The sequence below is a fragment of the Oreochromis niloticus genome, linkage group LG9, assembly GCF_001858045.2.
Source record: "Oreochromis niloticus isolate F11D_XX linkage group LG9, O_niloticus_UMD_NMBU, whole genome shotgun sequence".
Taxonomy (NCBI): Eukaryota; Metazoa; Chordata; class Actinopteri; order Cichliformes; family Cichlidae; genus Oreochromis; species Oreochromis niloticus.
This window is the reverse complement of record NC_031974.2, coordinates 22,411,269-22,430,189: the sequence shown is the minus strand read 5'-3', so window position 1 is coordinate 22,430,189 and position 18,921 is coordinate 22,411,269. Positions and strand designations below refer to the sequence as shown.

Genomic DNA, 18,921 nt, shown 5'->3' with positions numbered 1-18,921 from the left:
ACTTGGCTTTGATTCCATGCCACATTGTGTATAAATAAGGGCAGTATTCCTGCACCTTTATTACTGTTTCATATTACCTCTTATTGTGCAAAACATAGCCCACCTACATGCTACAATTTGCAGTACATTTAGTATTATTGACCAAGGTCCATAGGCCCCTATAATTTAAGATACCAAGCGCAGACTTCTGCTGCGCTTCACTACAGGGTCCCTAATATCCTTTGGATTGAAGGCGCTTTAGTTTCCGCTCCAAGCCCGGGACAACATTAGATGGGTAAAAAGGTAAGAATTTCCTAAATGCATATGGAGTTATCTGAAATCATGGCTCTAGTATTCAGTCCTCTCCCCTCCTCCTCCCTTTTCTCCTCCTTTTTCTCTCTCGCCCCTTCTTTCTCAATTGTGTCCCTCGCCTCTGGCAAATGGGAGTCATTTGTTTGTGTGAACTTCCCATAACCCGCAGTGTGTGAGACACTTATCATTCAGAGTGGGGCTGCTTCGTCCCGAGTTGTAATACCTCTTCTCTTCTCTTCTCTTCTCTTCTCTTCTCTTCTCTTCTCTTCTCTTAGCCATGTCTGTCCCATTTGACATTTACCATGGTTCATCATAAACAAGTCTCCATATTTCTCCATTCTTTCATTCCCTTCATAATCCCTGCTACCGTTTTTCTCCCTCTACAGTACACCCCCTGCACTCTCATTCTCTCTCTCTCTCTCCAATCTCATTTCCTATGTAATCTCAGGCTACAGAGGACCATTTTCATTCCTGCTTTACTCATCTTATCATCCACCCTGTCACCTCCTCTGTCTGCTGTCCTTTTTTATATTCCTTTATTCTAACAAGTCTGCATCTCAGAACCCATCAATAGTCCACCCCTTTTCATTTCCCTAATGTAGCCCCACACTTGCACGCACATACACACAGCACTGTGTGGTCCTAACCCTTAATTTCATCACTGTAACCTGTTCCCCATCATTGCAACGTGGTGGACCCCGCTCCCTACAACTATGTAATTGACTGTGTGTGTGTGTGTGTGTGTGTAGCCAGCAGTGCACTATTTTAAATCTGCGTGTGGATTATCTCTGCAGGTCAAAATGAACAGCAACAAGACAAAGCAGATAACTTAAAGAAGGAAGAAGATGTAAAGGGCTGAAAAAATTGTGAGACAAAAATAAATATGAAGGCGATGAAAGGAGGGTGAGACTGGGAGGGACAGACAAAGAGGAAAAGAGTGATTTTAAGGAGGGAAAGCTGTCACCGAAGGCCGAGGTGAACCCTCACCCTCATGCTTGCTTTAATCCCTCATTTATGTGAACTCAGCTTTGGAAATGAAGCTGTCTCTGTATTTTTCTTCCCTTCACCCATCCTGTGGTATAATCAGAAACCACACATGCATTCAACACATACACACACATATACACAGTTGCAGGACAGAGACACAGAAAATCACTCAGGAGAGGTTTTAAATTCATTCCAGAGTTAGAGGCAGAGATTCATACCGCCTCACCTTGACTCCTAGAGGAGAAATCATCGGATATGTTAGAGACAGAGGGGAATTATGGGTAAATGCACTGGTGAGGAATGATAGTCTGCAATCTCCGGCTGTAATCTCGGATCGCTGACACATGCCATTCATTTCAGACTGTACCAATATTCTCCAGTGTGGTCTGGAGCCAAAGTGTGTGACTTTGCAATTTTTTTTAGCCATTTTCCATTAAAAAAATCACAGTTTTAAATCACAAATGCAAAGTTACATTTAAAAAAATTAATAAATAAACGCTGAAAACCACTCTTTAAAAATCTTTATTGCTTAACTAATCCTGAAGCTTTGATCTTTAATTAGTTTGGGAAAACCGCAGATGACGAGTAAATGGTAAAAAGAAACGTGTCAGTGTGTTTCACGCTTTAAAACATGAAATAAAATGACTGATATAGGCACTGTGACATCTTAAATGTTGCAGCTAAATGAAGATGGCTTGTTGCGTTTGTTAATCTGGTTCAGATTTTTTCATTCTTTTATTATTATTATTATTATTATTTTAATCTTTTATTTGGCTTAGGATGGCAGAAGAAGAAGGAAATATATATATACACGCAACCAATAAAAAGCAACACGTCCCTGTGGAAACAACAGGACTGTACTGCCATCTAGTGGTTATGACAGAAAAAGGCAGTGTGGATTGTTATTTGATGAACAGATCAGAAAAGGGGGATTAACTTTTTGCAGCCCAGCTCTCAGTACTTATACAACCAATAATAATATTGCAGTTTGAAATAAATTTTTCTCCAAAGCAAGTTAATCGATGCCCTATCAGCTTAGCCACTCTAGAAGCAATGGCCACTTTAGAACTTCTTAATCTTAAGTGTAAAATTAAAACATGCAAACCTAAGATCCAGCTAAGGAAGACCAAAACATTTCGCAGTTTCATCCTTTCTTTGTTCCTCCTTCCATCTGTCTCTTCATCCCTTTGTTTCACCTTCCTCAGGTGGAGTGAGTATCATACTGGTGTGTAATAGCGTGCTGTCAGTGTGGGCCGCGGTGAGGTGAGGTGTGGGGAGGAGAGCAGTGCGTCTCAGATGAGATATGTGACTGGCATGCTAACACGCAGTTTTATCTGAGGAAAAAGAGAGAGAGACAGGGCCCCCACATCTCCTCACTATAGGCCTTTGATTAAAGCTCCCCAGGTACGCACACATACTCACAATTCCAAAAACACACACAGGAGTGTACACACACTCACCCGCTCGGATTCTAAATAAATTGCAGCTGGGAGAACACACACACACACCTACTGTATATGCACATACACACATCTTCCCGTTGCAGGTGGTGTTGTTCTGACCTAAGCCAGGTAGCTTGTCCATTATGGAGTTGATAGGAGGATTTGGCCATGTTGATTCTAGACAACATCATCTCCTCCGCCATAAATAACCTGAATGTTTTCTCTGAGTCACACCACAATATATAGACAATAAGAGCTCTCAGCTTTATCCCTGGGTCGCATCCACTGCGCGCAAACAATCGCACATACACATAAAGCTCCATAAAATGATTGCGTGTGGACGGACGTAAGCAGAGTCACAGATTTAAAAGTACAGTTGGCCCCTGCTCAGCTTAGTTTCATTGTAAATTACAGCTTTGCATTCGAGTTTGGCTTCAATGTTTGTCTCAAAAATGTGTTTTCCTCAGATGGACCGCGGGGGGAAGCTGGTTTGATTTTAGATGAGCAGCGTCGTCCGGCGCTGTGGTCTCAATAGCTTGCCAATAAAGCTTTGGATACAAACTGTATACCCCTGACCAGTGGAACTATGGGGGAGCGTGATGACTTCCATGAGGGAAGTAATAGACAAGCCACACTCACTATTACTGAATGTGGGTAAACCATATTGAAATATATTTCTGTCAATTTGTCATTATCTCTGTGTCTATATTGTCTTCCTTTCCAAATATGAAAAAAGTCAATTTTACCTTTTTTCCATTTAGCAAAAAAACCCTATACTGAAATTACTTTTTATGGTTGTAGAAACAGATAAATTGGAAAGGAATCACCTTTTTTCCAGACATTTCTATCATTTGTTTTATAAAACACAAAAATGAATGAATGCATAGACATATAATATTTCATATATTACATATACAACAAGTAGTACACCTGGCACGCTGTTGTATTTCACCTCTTGACAGCAAGAGGGTAGTACTGTGCTATAGCATAATGTACTGAATGGCAACGTCATTACAGTTAATCCAAATTAACAAATTCATTCACAAGCACTTCTTAAAGATTGTCTTTTAATCAACATATAAATTCAGAAATGTACACATCATCAGTACAAACCAACCAATAGTTTATGTAATTTTGAATATATACAGCAAGTTAAATATTATCCACATTCCTTTCTGCATTTATCATGAATTTCATTACTGCAACGCTGATCTTTATTATATTAATATATGTAGGTATATCAGTCAAGTCTCATTGTGTAAGCTATGTGTATTATAACTCAGTATCAAATATTAACCACAAATTTAAATATATATATAATTTTGTTGTATAACTGTCATTTACTTCCTGTTTACATACTGTAGTTTAGAGGTGAGCACAGTTGATGTATTAGATCCAAAAGAACAGTATTATTTTTTTGATAGCCAGCTTTTTTTCCTAAGTATCTTTATTTTTTTTTTATATTTTTTTTTTTTGCAATAGCTTTTTTTTCCTATAAACTTGTTTGTGACAGTTTAGTACATTAGGATTGATCTACAGTAGATATATGTTTTATATATATGTATAACCAATCAAGTAAGAAATGTAAGACAGGAAGAAAGTTAAAAAAAACATTTTCATTTCACTAAGCAAGAAGGGTGCCTTACTGACTTGAATACCATCAGTCAGTTAATGGTTTTAAGTGACCACATAGATGCACAGCTTGCTTCATTAATCCCAGTTTTGCAGCAGAATATTAAACTCTGAGGGCTCTATTTTCTTGAGACAGAACAGAGATGGAGGCTCAGACACGAAAGAAGCAACAGGTGAAATAGAAAGCTCACTAATTTCAAAATAAAAATTAAGATACAACACCCTAAATAGGCTGTCAGCTGTGCTTATTTAAACAGACCCATTTATGTCTTAAAAGTAAAGTCAGCATTCTAAATATAAATGAGTCTTTCTGCAAAATACCAGTTTAAAATACTCATCAAACAAAATAAACGGTCTTCGGGTCACTTAGAGATAATTTTGTTAAACAAACGGTCAGACTGAAATTCAGCGAAACCATGAAGAGAGCTCCTGCTGCCACCATCTGGACTTTTATTTTTTCTTCCGGTGTGCCGCAAGCTTTTATCTTGATTACTCAGCACTGCAAAAATAAAGGTTACTGGACCCATCCGGGAGTCTATCCCTGATATTTAAAAACAAAATTGGAACACATGCATTTGAGCTTGTTTTAAAATGTTTTCACCAACATGCTAACTTGTTTAACATTCAGGTTGGATGAACATCATGTGAGCAGATATTTATGAACATGATTCCAGTGGTCAAAATGAAATATTATACAAATGTAATGTGAATATATATAAGTTTAGACAGAGTGTGGACTTTGTATTACACATATTATATATATATATACATATACGCACGTATTTTGATGGAGCTCGGGACTCACCCTGGGGACAGCTGCATTACTCCAGATGATTTCACTGTTAAATCTCTGAGAAATAGCTTTCTAGTGTGATGCTCAGAAAAACAGAGAACATGCCTTTAGTTGACGGATCCTGCTGCCAAGTCTGGAGATTTAAATGAATAATAAAGTTGCTGCTGTGCCATCATTGCAACTTAAATACAATCCCTCTTTCATATCAGTGACTACAGTGGAAACACACGTATCATTCTTGCTGCGGTGTGATGACTGTGGGTAAGACATGGTCTGAGCGTGTTTTAAGGCAAATACAATTTTGTGCTAAAATGAGCACCAATATTTGACTGCGCCGCCTGATCAGGATACCCAGAGCCTGCGCTGCCAAACACTCTGGTGCCAGGAAATAAGCAAATAAGCACAGACACACACGCAGACACGCACAGACAGGCTTGTACCTGAAAAAGACTGCATAAAAATTGTACTTTTCTTTTGTGAGTTTTGCCACTGTAAGAAAATAGAGCCCGAAAGGTGGTGCACATAACTGGTTAGGATATTGTATCAGGAGCTCCAGGAGTCATGGGGTAGGAAAGTCTAACTGCTGACACTGAACAGAGATTTCTGTCATAATTTTCATACCATGCCTGGATAATGAACAGGGGGCAAGGAAACTGATCTGCTGTCAGATTCGTTGACATAATGCAGGAAAGAGTCAGGGGTCTGTCTGTGCAGAAGGTGAAGGGCTCGCTGGAGGACAAACAGGCTGGGGAAAATGTTTGTACATTTCCGGTGCAGGACCCTGCGGGGGCGATGGGATGGGAGTGTCTGGAGAGGCTGCAGGAAAAGAGACAGGGACAGAGCAACATTTGTAGGATTGTGTGAAAACTAAGTGCTCTTGTTTATTCATATATATATATATATATTGAAGCATAATTTAAAAAAAAACATTTTGTTTTTGGAGGCACATTTTGCACACACTCTTCAGATAAGATAAAGTGTGTGTTTGTTCGTGTGTATGTGTGTGTCACGTTTGCGCCTGTGTTACTGAATGCACTTTACATGACTGCATGCATTTTTTTTGTGTGTTAACTGATAGCACTCAGAAACTTACCTATTTGTGGAGTGTGATTGACAGGCATGGTACTGATGACCAATGTGTGTCCAGTCACAGGGTCCTGGGCCAGCTGGGTGTGTGCTGAATGGTGCAGGTGTGTGGGTTCTGTTGTAAGCCCTTAAAATATAACACAGGTGCAAATAAACTTCAACACACAGTGATGAAGTTGTAACTAGGGTCATTTTGCAGATTTCTTCCCACTTTGAATTATGCTCTACTTTGTGTTCAGGGGTGTGGATAAAGGGGGCATGGGGTGCCACTACCTCCCTGAAATTTGATTGCCACTCCTTGTTGCCCCCTTAAAACTGTGTTGCCATGTCATATAAATGTATAACTATGTAGTGCTAAATAACATTACATTGTAATAACATTACAATAACTCTCATCTACCTCAGTAGTTTGGGCTACTGCCTACCATCCCCTGTAAATGTAGAGACTTTGTTATTTATGTATACCACTCAGTAAAATTAAACATATATACTGTTGTAACCAGACTAACTTTTATTCAGCTTTTGCCATATTATTACAGTTGCAAAGAAGTTAGGTTTTTGTGTGTTTCTAGAGGTGAGAGGTCTGTTCACATTAAAATATATTAACTCACTGAATTTTCAGCCAGTTTGTTTGTATGTGTGTACATATTATATTTCCTCTTAAAAAGATGGGCCAATCTGAATGAAACTTTGCACACACATTGTCACATATACAGTTACTGTGACCAGCGATATGTTTAAAAAATGTTTATAATAAATCCCATTTTTTTTATTTTTGTGTATCATGTTCACTTCATCATTCCCCTGAGGATGCCATGTTATGTTCTCCGATATGTGTATGTCATCCACACGTGATTTCACGGTCACGAAAATTTGAATCAATGAGAGAGTTCTGTTCGAGTCACCACTGAATACAGATTAAAGAATAAGAAATACAGTCCTTAAATATCACAGCCGTAGAACTTAACAGGTGACATTTCATTCCAGTAAAGCTAAAGACGTTTGTGACGAACACCATTTCAACCTCCATGAACGTGATGTAAGTGTAAAACTTAATTTTTCATTTTGGTTATGTGGGTTTTGTTAATGATTCCTGTATTATATACACAATATTTATTTAAACTATAAATGAATTACTATGAAGGCAGCAGTTTGAGGTTAAAAGACCAAAGACAGGATTTGAAACCATGAGGCTAAAATGGTGATCTTAAATTATTGAACAAAAAATTTTACACATTTACTATCTCCTAAAGGCCTTTTTTTTAAATTACAGGTTACATTTTTGTCTGTTTTTGGTGATTATTACCAGAAATACTAACATAACCTGTAAGTCGTCTTTCTTTCTGTTTAAACAAATTTATATATACATATCTGTCTGTGCCATTCGTGAGTAAAGCTAAAAAAATTACTTATGATATGAGAAGACACATTGTTTTTTATAGATGTTTATAAGCCATACAGGATCTTTGTGCAATTTCCTTTTGTCTTTGAGTTTTGCTTGATCATACTCATTGCTAAATATAATGTCATCTTAACAGAGTTTGAATAGCCTGAGAGTTTTTATTATTGTGTTTTGTGTGTGGTTTCGTTCCACGCTCTGACAAGATGCTGGCAAATGCAACAAATGCAGCTATTTCTGTGCTCTTTCTTTTAAGTCGGGTTGTCATATCGTGGAGGGTTTTTTTTAAGCATATATGGTGAAAACTGGAAAACATTTTTGGAGATGACTTTTTAGTTTATGTCTCAAGCTTCAATTGTCTGTCATGGCCCTCCTGAGAATATATTTGATGCACTGTAGCTTTAACTTCAGATTTCCCGTATTTATATACATTTAGATGTGTTTGCAGATGTCCCCAGCAGCATCTTATGTATCCGGTTTATTCTATTTCAGCTTAACGTAATATAAATATAAATGCGTATTGTACAAAGTTATTGTGTAAAATCTTTAACTTTTTGCCTCCTGTATATAAACTAGAAAACTTTGGAGCAAGTATACTTTTCGTTTTCCGCAGTGCTTCATAATTCTGCACTGAGGAATTTCAGCAGAGGATTTGGTGGTAGTGCTCAAGGTCAAATTAGTTTTTTCTGCAGATTTACAAGCACAGACATCAGCCAATCTCACCTCCTAGAAGCATTTCATGCAACAGGTTGTCTATCTTGGCCAGGCCGCAAAACTTAATGAACTGGAGCTGTTCGATCATCTGCCAGGTGATGCTCTGCAGGGTGGGCAGCAGGAGTAACAGCTCTCCAAAACGACCCCTGGAGTCATACTGACGATCATTAATGTAGTCTTCCAGACTCATCTGAACCTGCGCGCACACACAAACACAGAGTCCCTATGTGGTCACATGTCACTGTCATTATAAGCAAAATCCACTTTTGTTTAATTTTGCTGACATATTGAAAGGCAATGTGCATAAATTAAAAGAAAAATACATGATGACATTGAGGTTGCTTTTGAAATCAAAATCATTTACATGACTGAAAATTAAAAAAAAAAAAAAGAAGCTAAAAATATCCTAGAAAGACCAGATGTCCTACAACAATCTAGAAAGGTCAAATGCTTGACCTACCTGCAGTCGCATGGTCTTAATCTTCGAAGGATCCCGCAAAGACTTTGCATCTGCAGAATGGAAGGCAAAGCAAGGAAGGGGGGTTGCGTTAATGTGGGGAAGGGATATAGGACAGGATTGAAGGACAGGGCACCACAGGATAAATAAATAAATAAAAATGGAAAGATCAAGGATGGAATTGCGGATACGAGTGGAATCGATTATGGTCAAACTTTGGCATGAAGTGCAAAATGAAGGATTTAGTGAAGGGGCTAGAAAAGGGGGGGAGTAACAAAACATGGGGGCAGGGATTGTGGTCACACTAGGGTAACGTAAAGAGGGAATAGAGGGATTGGGACCTAACTTTGAGGGGAAATCTAGCCAGGACATGTTGGGAAAGATGGATATGGGCAGAAAAGGCAATGCAGACAAGATTGATTGTGATGCCTGTCACCATCCGTGGTTTACTATTTTTACTGGCTCTGGAGTTAAATGCCACTTTTTATTCATTACCTGGGTCAAAAAAGACAATAGCCTTGAGTGCTGCAAACTCATTGTCATCTATTTGTATGTCCTGGAAGGGCTGCACCAGTTCATCCAGGACTCTGTTGGCTACCCTGCAGATCTCTGGTTCAGGACTGTCTCTGTGGATCACACAGCCATTACCTGCAGGCACAGTGAGTAAAGTTAGCAGCAGTGTTGAGATGAAGTAGGTACTGAACATGGGTGTGTATGAGGTGGAGCGCTGTGGTATGTGCTTTTGGAGCCAGGTGGATTTTTCTTTCCTTCAGAGAAACTTGTAGACTCTCTATGTCCTTTTAGGCAGGGCAATGGGCTATGGAAAATAGGTGTGGAGATCTTAAGAAGTATAAAAATGCCTGAGTGTTTGTAGTTGCTTACAGTATGATGTACCGATAATGAATAATGTAATTTACAAGAAAAACTTTTGAAGTCACAGAGAAACAGAAAGCTTTAGTTAATCATTCTAAGTCCACATGACTTCATCACACATAAGGAAGAGGCCTTTCTAGTCATTGGTTTCTACCTAAAAGCAGGAAGTCCTTGAATGGCATTGACCTTTTGGCAACCCCAAGCAAGAGGTGTTCACCAGCATGAGCCCGAAGCAAGCTCACCTATGGACAAACACACACGGGTAAACAAAGGACAGAAACAATGTAACAATGCCTCAACAATGCCCTAGTGGTCTGTGTATGCTAATTTAAAATAGCATTTAATCATTACCTTCAAATATTCTGTTTTCAAACCTCACACACCAACAAGTGTTGAAAATCGGTTTCCAAAGCCAGACATGAGATAATAAGTACAGTATTGTACAAATGTATTGAGTCCGCCCTCACTTCTCTATATTTTGGTTCCAAGTGCTTGCTTCTAATTTTTTAAAGTGGTCTTGATCAATAGTTCTCCAGGATGTCTGAAGGGCTTTGTACCTGACTATTTTCAGAGGAATGTTTATTTGTTTGGTTTCGCTCTGCTTTTTGTTAAGCTATTTCAAACTGACCTATGAATCATTCAAGCATAAAAAAGGAGTGTAACTCAAGGGATTAACCAATGTTCTGTCTACACATAACAACTCTGGAAAAGAAACCATTTTAAATTGTATCTTTAGGCACTTTGTTGCTAGCAACCTAAAAAAAAAAACACAATTTCTTCCCCTTTCCTTAGTTGAATTTATGACAAATGCCAAAGATAACACAGTTTCACAAGCATAAAATAGTGTTTTTGCACCTGCAAGGTGATTCTCAAACAGCTGTTACTTGAAAATTTGGCATATCTCAGCAATGTGTCTTTAAAAAAATGGAGAATCTGTACAAGTGGAGGACAGAAGAAGATGCGGCAAGCCTAAACAGTATGTGCAGAAGATGAACAGTAACTGAAAGTCACGTCGTTAAGAAATAGGAAAAATCGAGCAAGGACCTGGCTCAGCAACTAAAAGGCCCTTCAGCTGTTCACCAAAGCCTTAGCAGAAATAGCCTCAGTGCAAAGGTGGCTGTCAAGAAGCCATGGGCAAGAACTGGACTGTGTCATCAATATATACAGAGGAGATCAGGAGAGGCACAGCAGTGAGTGTCCACAGAAACCTGTAAATTATGGTGGAAGCTCCCAGCCAGTGGTGCTGTGAATCTTGTCAAACATGGATTGGCCTCGCTAGAGCCTGGACCTTAACATTTTTGAAGCAGTGTGACTTTATTGGGACCTAGAACATAACAAAAGTCAGCCAACATCCAAAGAATAGCTTTAGAATGGCCTTTAAGACTACCTCAAGAAATGGCAAGAAATTTTAGGTTGAATTGGATATTAATGTCAGTCATACCAAACTTCAAATTATTTTGAATTGTCCAAACTCTGTACAAAGTCTGTTCCATGTATGTTTTTAGATGTTGCAATACATTGCTATAGCCATTTGCTATCATAATATTAAGAAGTGAGGGGCAGCTCAAGACGTCTGCACAGTACTGTATGCATGACACTCATTGCATGCAAAGAAGAAATGTCACAGTCATATGCAAATCGGGCAGAACAGCCAGTTACCTGGTCATCCAGTGGAAGTTCTCCAAAAGTAGGAATATATTTGGCCCATTCCACCAACACCAATAACTGCTGTTTCATAGAATCACATATGTCCCCTACAGTGGCTGACTTCTGCTCTGACAAGTCTGCTATTCCACCCGGAGTAGTGCTCTGCCGGAGAAGAGGAATTGAACAGCTTGCAGGTTAGTCACTCATGTTGCTGATAAAGTTCATCAACTAACATACAAACATAAAAGAGATTTCAAGTAAGAAATTCATAAAGGGATTATCACCTGGTGGGACAATGATTCTGCTTGGGCCAAAATAGTAATGGTTGGAAGGTCTTGGGAGTCGGAGATACTTCTTCGGGAACTGATCCGATCCCTCTCATTCTGTACAGCTAATATATCACAGCCAGAATTATGTTTGTGTGCATGCATGAAAGAGGAAGCAATGTAAAAAAGGGAACAGGGAAGAGGCAACATCTACAACACTTTACCAGTCAAATAACTCCCCCCCCCTCAAAAGGAGTAACAATAATGAGGCTGTATTCCTGGTTTTCCAGTTTTAAGGGTTTCTTTAAGTAATTTATGAGTGTTAACAGATGCCTGCATACACTACGACAGTTAATAATTAGGAAAAATAGCACTACAGACTCTCATCAACAAAAGGAGTCAAATGTTAACCTGATACAATCCAGAACAACATGTTTAAATAACACATGATTAGGGGTTATAAAACTCTGAGCCAAGGTTATACCCCTCATAAATACAAACACACACTAAGTAAACACCTGTTTTATGGCAGAGCCCATTTCATCCATCTTGAAGCAGTTGTCGGTTTCTCTGACAGAAGTAATTCCTTCTCTCATTTTAATTTTCCACTTTGTCAATAAACTTCACTAAGAAAGGAACTTCTCCTTCATAGTGTGTATATAATGTATATATAGTGCTGTGAAAAAGCATCGGCCTTCTTCCTGATGCCTTCTCTTTTTGCATATTTGCCACATTTACATGTTTCAGATGATGGAACCAATTTTAATATTAGACAAAGATAACTCGGGTAAATACTGGTTGACAGCTATCTAAACCCACCCTGCCCTACGTGGAAAAGTTAATGACCCCTAAACCTAATAACCAGTTGTGCAATGAGTCATTCACATCATGGTGGAAAAACTTTGGCCTACTCTTCTTTGCAGAACTATTTTTATTCTGTTTCATTAAAGGGTTTTTGAGCATGAACAGCCTCTTTAAGGTCACGCTGAAGCATCTCAGTAGAATTTGAGTCCAGACTTCGACTAGACCACTCCAAACACTTCCGGAGTGTTTTGGATCATTGTTCTGCTGCATAACTTGAGAACACTTAAGCTTGACTGATGACGGATGGTCTTCTTTATGTAAAGAGCAGAATTCATGGTTCCATCAGTTATGGCAAGTCATTCAAGTCCTGAAGTAGCAGAGTAGAACCAGATTATCATTGCCAAGCTTTCTTATTGTTGAATCATGAACTCTGACCGTAACTGGGGCAAGTGACCTTTCAGCCTACCGCACTTCTCACTTTCTTGATTTATCTGATCTGGCAGATGAATGAAATCATTGTTTAAAAAATGCATTTTGTATTTACGCAAGTTATCTTTGTCTAATATTAAAATTTGTTTGACAATTTTGTGTGACATATATGCAAAAATGTGAATGATCAGGAAGACTCTATCTCTATTCTCTGCATGTAGGTGTAACAATTTCACTTCACGTCTTATTCAAAAGAGGTTTCACTACCTTCTTTTTTCATGCCAGCTCTGAAGCATTTGTTGAGTCTGCAGAAACGACACTGGTTCCTCTTATCTTTATCCACGACACACTGTCTGCTGAACCTTCAGAACATGCAAAGTTATCAGAGCAAGAAAATTGTGACATATCATAAGACATTAAAGTATGCAACCCTGAAACAAAAAGCAAATTATCACTATTTTTGGCAAATTATTTTACGGGTGCATGCGTATAAAAGCACATTTGTGATGATATTTATGAAATTGCATGAACTATTTCTTAGATTTCCCACATGCATACACACATTAAGCATTTCATGCTTGCACAGTGTATCTTTGCAAACTCTACCTGCAGGTATAGACGTGGCTCTTGCGTATTGAGCGTCTGAAGAAGCCTTTGCAGCCATCACAGCTGGAGGCTCCATAGTGTTTCCCTGTGGCTTTATCTCCACAGATCGCACAGTTACTAATGATCCCATCTGGACCAGGCAGGCTTGGCTCTGTCGGCATGCTGTCTGGAGCACCAAAAAAACAAAAAAAAACACTCACACAGTGTTCTGGGTCATATGCATACAAGGTTTTGGGTCAGTAAGACCAGAATAGCTTCAGAGCACCATGTACACGTCATTCTTCCAAAAGTTATTCACTTTGTGCATTTTATGATGATGATGGTCTCCAATCTCTGATAACCATGTGGTGATATGTAAGGCCGTAGCATATAGTTCACATTATTTTCACACATTTCAAGCTATTCAGTGACCCCTAAAGCCCTGTGGGTGGGGGCTTTTGGATCATGATAGAGCCCACTCTGACCAGGAGATGATCATAGGATTAAAGGTGATTTTGTAGTGACTTTTATCCCCAAAGGAACTCAAACTAGGTCAGCAAAATGCCCCTTCACCATTAGACGCGCTACATCCTCTGGGGGGTTAGATTTTTTCCTTTAACTTCTCAGTGTAGTGCCTCTTTGGGAGCAATTAAATTATAAAATGTTTAGTTAATTAGTCACTGCGTAAAGTCTTACTCCAGAAATACCAAATATCAAAATGTCCCCAAAAAACAAAACAAACCCCCCAATACCTGCTTTTCACTGATGCATGCTGGTCACAGGTGCTCACAGCAAAATCTAGAAAATGAATTCTTGTGTCCTCAAACCATTTATCACTGAAGGAAACCCATAACACTGCTGATACTTCTCTGGTAAATGTGTTGTGCATTGTCGTGGAGGGTGTCTGGTATTACCAGACATTGCTGTTAATGACAAAACATGATTGTCATTGTCTTTATTTCTATTTTTATGTCTTTATTGTCATCACCAACATAATCTCTACCATTATCACCAGCACCAGCATCGTCACTGTAATAGAAACCATAACCATCATCAGTGCCTCCATCTAAGTTGTTCTATTAAATCTACTAAATGGAACCTGCTGTCGATCGAGTAAAAACTCAAGATGCATCGAACACATACATGTTTAAATTTCTACTGTGCACAACTCATTCGGTCTCACACGGGCCAGTGCCAATGTGAAATTAGTCAATGAGTGTCTACAGTAAATGTTTGACTAATTTTCCTTCCATGCTGAGGTAACGCCCATGTATCGCAGAGATGTGTGCTTGCTGTCCAGTAAAATATCTTTATGACACATTCCTGCAGTTCCTGCCTGAACTGCTTGGTTATCATTCATTTAGTCCCCCTCAACCTTTAACACGGCCCTTTTAATTCCCTCACAACACATACTTCCTCTCATGCATACACACACACACACACACACACACCCACCATACGCAGGCAACAACAGGCAAGTGGGATTTACTATACATAATGTTGTCAAGCAAGACACACATACACACACTGACAATCAGTATTAAAACATCAGTCAGAGTTTCCCAAGCAGTGCACTTGAGCATATCAAATACATCAAACACATTTCCCCCCTTTCTGCAAATAGCAACTCATTTGGGTTCAGCTGCGGTCACTAAACTTCATCAGTAACTGTCTCATCTAACAAACAACCACAACTCCTCATCCAGTACTGAGGCTGATGACCCAATCAGATCATTTTAAAGGCCCTGATAAGTATGTGAGAGCCTGGCCTATCTTTTAATGTATCTCTTTCTGTGTGCTCGTTTTGGTGTGAATCTGTCTGCATTTGCACACACTTACCTCTTCCTACATAGAGTACCTCTGCATGCTCAAAGCCCAGCGTGTTGTATGAAGGATCCAGGCCTTCACAGTAGTTGGCTACTTCCATATCTAACAGAGTTTTACTCTGAGGAGTAGGAGGATACTTCATTCCTGTTTGAGCCTGGTTTTCTCTCTCTTCTCTTCTCTTCTCTTCTCTTCTCTTCTCTTCTCTTCTCTTCTCTTTTTCCTAGAGTCCTGTCTCCGTTTCATCTATTTCTTTCAGAAATAACAAGGGAGATCCCTGACATAAAAGACCCATAATCTGATCTGATTGGGCCTTGAACAATAAGGAGGGGAGGAGCTGGGGTTCTTCTCACCTTATTACACTTCACTTATCTAACCTTCTCTCATACACTTATCACAGGGATGAATAGATAGTGAGAAAAGACACATTTCCTTTCCCTCCTCTGTCTTTCATTGCTCTTTTATTTATTTATTTGGAGAACGCTTGCACAAATTTGGGCGTTTGTTCTTACAGACAGTAACATGTGTGAATGTGCATCTGACGTGTGTGTGTGTGTGTGTGTGTGTGTGTGCGTGGGTGTCCTTCCCAGGTTTCCTAATCTAATCAATGGTGAAGTAATAGCACCACCACCTCAGCAGATATAATCTATAAGGACACGCAGTGAAGTAGAAAACACTGATAACTCCCATTAAGGCATCCACATACACACCATGGGTTCACCCAACCCACTGTTTTTAACTCTTTTTTTACTCTTTTTCTACTACAAGTTTCTAAATAATCTGACTGCTACTTTAAACATCACCAACAAACCTGCTTTTAATTTCTTCTTCTTTCATAATTTTTATATATTACTGTTCAGTCGTCATTGTCTATGGCTTCATATCAGTTAGCATATTTATTTGTTTAAAAAAAAAAAAAGATTAATAATCATTACAGATTTTTGTCTTCAAAAGTACAAGTTGAACAGGTGTCACCAAGATCCCCCTCCTATTTTGGGTCAGGGATGTTAAAAACGCACTCCAAAAGACCACCTTTGCATGAATCCATCAACATGTGCCTAACCCACTCATTTAAATCAGGGGTTTCATTACACTAACTCTTATTGTGTGGGTTAAAGGTAATCAGCTTGAGGCATTGTGCTGTGAAGGCTGTAAATGATAAGAGGCAGTGTTATAAGACATTTGATGCCCTAAATCAGCAATGAATGGGCCAGTCAGAGGAGTTCACCATACATGTGCAGGTATGGTGTGATCACTTTAGGCAACAACATTGCACGCATTACTGAAAACGCTATTAGCACTTGGCTACATGGTAATAACAGATAAATTCGATAATATTGAAAGCGTAGGGGCTAAGAGACAGAGGCGATAGAGAGAGAGAGACATGATAGAGAGGTTATAGAGAGATTACATTTTAACCAGGTAGTAACGTTAGGACACCTGACTCATCACGTTTGTGGAGAGGGAAGAAGAAGAATTGTATCCTTACGATCACATTTAGTCTGTAGTAGCATTACAGTAGAATCAGAAAGTGTAATATGAGGTTGTAAGTATAAAGGCATGAGGGTAAATGCGGATGCTCCATGTTAGTTTCTAATAAAGGTTCTTATGTGATTACAGTTTAATAGACAACAAAGAATCGTGCTTTTAGGCTTGTAGGTAGGAAGAAAAATCAATGTTCATTCAAAAGTAAAAAAATCTTTAATCCAGAACAGCCTAAAAGCTCTAAAAGGCTTTTTTTAAGCTTCACCTTCCACTCTTAAGAGCAAGGACAGCAAGCACAGCAATTGAGGTCTTTATTTCTGTAATGATGAGTGCCTTTGATCTTTCCCCTCTTTTTCATTTTGAATATATAAGAAAGCACTTTCTGATTTGCACTAAGGAAGCTACAACATTTGGAACAGCGAGGATGATCAGCTGCTCGTGTTGTTTTACAGTAGGTTGTTAATTTTGTTGATCTCTCTGATACATTGAAAGCTTATTCTCCCACCTGGCAAAAAAAGAAACAAACATAATATAGAAGCAATTCAGCCTAGACGTAAATTTAAATGTAAAAGATTTTAATTTATGAGAATCACATTCATAGAAACAGTTGTAATGCTAAAAAGGTATTGTGGCTTGTTGCAGGACATGACTGAGAAAGCTTGCATCTGCCTAGCAACCGAAAGCCTTTTGTGGCCATAAAACCCATAGCTAAGAGGCTATATCTGTGTGAACTGGTCATAATACTGTCGCTTCTATTTAGACTAGGCTTTAATAGTCACAGATGACAATCAGCCTCGATTACTGACTCTAGTAAACTCTTACTTCCTGATACTCTGGAAACAGTTATGTATGCAGTTCAGTAGTATTCACTCCTAAAACTGTACATCTTTAACGCAGTATTTGCTTTTTATGTGTTGCAAAAGAATGGAAGAGAACATGCAAGAGAATAGAAGCATGAAATAAATAGTTAACTATGGTTTTGCAACTCTCACTCTTCACAGTGAAAAGTTAGCATTACTGTATATGCAAGCTAAAAAAAAGTGATGTTAAAAAAAGACAAATCAATGATTCAGCTGAAGTGCATCCTGTGGGTTTAGACAATATAGTTAAGAGTTTAAGTCTAACAGAACAACATGTACAATAAAGGGCAGACCGATACACACAGCCTCAAAAGTCAATCAACAACTCTGGGAATGCCTCAGCAAAACAATCCCATTGCAATCTGGGCTAAAAAATTAACTAAGGGTTGATTCTTTTTTCTCAGTATGTGTATTGCACGTACTTCATGTATTGTCAAGGTTTGGGCAAAAACCAAGTAGTTTTGTTCACACAAGCGTTGCATGTTCTTGTAAATAGTAAAAAAAAGATAAAGAGTAAAATTTCCGCCTCCTTCAGATCAATACATTATAGAACTGCATTATAGAAATGGAATCGTCCTATTGGACATTAAACGCAGTGATAGTAGAAGAAAAACACCACATGAACGGATTACCATCTTTCTGCAGATGAAATGGGTTATCGCTCGATCAGCGCAAGCCCATGTGGCAAAGTTAGTATTTCTTATCTGCTTTTTACAAAATGCCTGAAGATACAGAGTACTGGCTACAGGACATAGCAGCAGGTGCAGTTTGTGCGAACAAGGAGTCCAACCATTGCCACCATAATACAGAAACCACGTGATTTAAGGGAACGCATTTGCAAACTTCCTTGAAAAACTACCAAAGGTAACCTTCACTCCCACTACAGCAAAAACAACACTTCTTCACGTTTTTATACTCTTCTTATTCTGATGTGAACCTTTTGAATTTCAGCGACAGTGTACTTAAAAAGGAATGTTTGGCTTACCTGTGTTTCTGTTTCTGTCCGGGATGTGCATTTATCCAGGTGTACCGTTGTTGTCCGACAGCTAGCAGCCCTGAGCCCCACAGTGTGCCATTGGACTAAGTCACACTGAGCATGGGAAAATGGTAAAGGTGTTCAACCACATTAAAAGGGAAGGTTGGAGAGCTGAGCGGCCTATAATTCAGAAAGCGACACATTGGATGGCGCCACCATAGCCCTGTCATTAGATCGATTTACTAAACAAACTCAAACTAGGGTGGGGACGTTAAACAGTAACCCGGGACCATAAAACTGAAAAGGAAAAGATCACCAGGTGTGAGTCTCTCTGTGTGTGTGTAGGTGTGTGTGCCCTCTGAGGGCAGAAA

At 39.0% G+C, this 18,921-nt stretch overlaps 2 protein-coding genes across 3 annotated transcripts in view; one reads left to right on the top strand and one right to left on the bottom strand.

Annotated features, from left to right (window-relative positions):
• LOC102076257 (myosin-9) overlaps positions 1-3,319 on the top strand; it is a 147,714-nt gene extending 144,395 nt beyond the window's left edge. Inside the window, exon 27 of the mRNA XM_025910425.1 lies at positions 3,188-3,319. Coding sequence (XP_025766210.1) covers positions 3,188-3,255 — 68 coding nt within the window. The 3' untranslated portion in view covers positions 3,256-3,319. The remainder of the gene's footprint in view (positions 1-3,187) is intronic.
• A 454-nt stretch (positions 3,320-3,773) lies between these two features.
• hnf4g (hepatocyte nuclear factor 4, gamma) lies at positions 3,774-18,779 on the bottom strand. Of its 2 annotated transcripts, none has more exons than XM_005471730.4 (11): positions 18,560-18,779; positions 13,427-13,592; positions 13,088-13,182; positions 11,606-11,712; positions 11,334-11,483; positions 9,829-9,916; positions 9,297-9,449; positions 8,805-8,854; positions 8,354-8,540; positions 6,239-6,358; positions 3,774-5,961 (listed from the first exon to the last, which is right to left on the bottom strand). In XM_005471730.4, exons 1-11 carry the CDS (start codon positions 18,588-18,590, stop codon positions 5,840-5,842), a joined length of 1,269 nt encoding a protein of 422 aa, XP_005471787.1. In that variant the 5' UTR covers positions 18,591-18,779; the 3' UTR covers positions 3,774-5,839. The 2 variants fall into 2 exon arrangements, with proteins under 2 accessions (XP_005471787.1, XP_013125820.1); XM_013270366.3 differs by lacking the exon at positions 18,560-18,779 and adding an exon at positions 15,245-16,009.
• Between the last annotated feature and the right edge of the window lie 142 nt (positions 18,780-18,921).

Coding starts and splice junctions, on each gene's coding strand:
- hnf4g (XM_013270366.3), bottom strand. CDS start 15,374: ATGAAGTATCCTCCTACTCCTCAGAGTAAAACTCTGTTAGATATGGAA. Junction 9,917..11,333: donor AACTTCCACTGGATGACCAG/GTAACTGGCTGT, acceptor GTTTGTCCATAG/GTGAGCTTGCTTCGGGCTCA. Junction 8,541..8,804: donor TTAAGACCATGCGACTGCAG/GTAGGTCAAGCA, acceptor GTGTGCGCGCAG/GTTCAGATGAGTCTGGAAGA.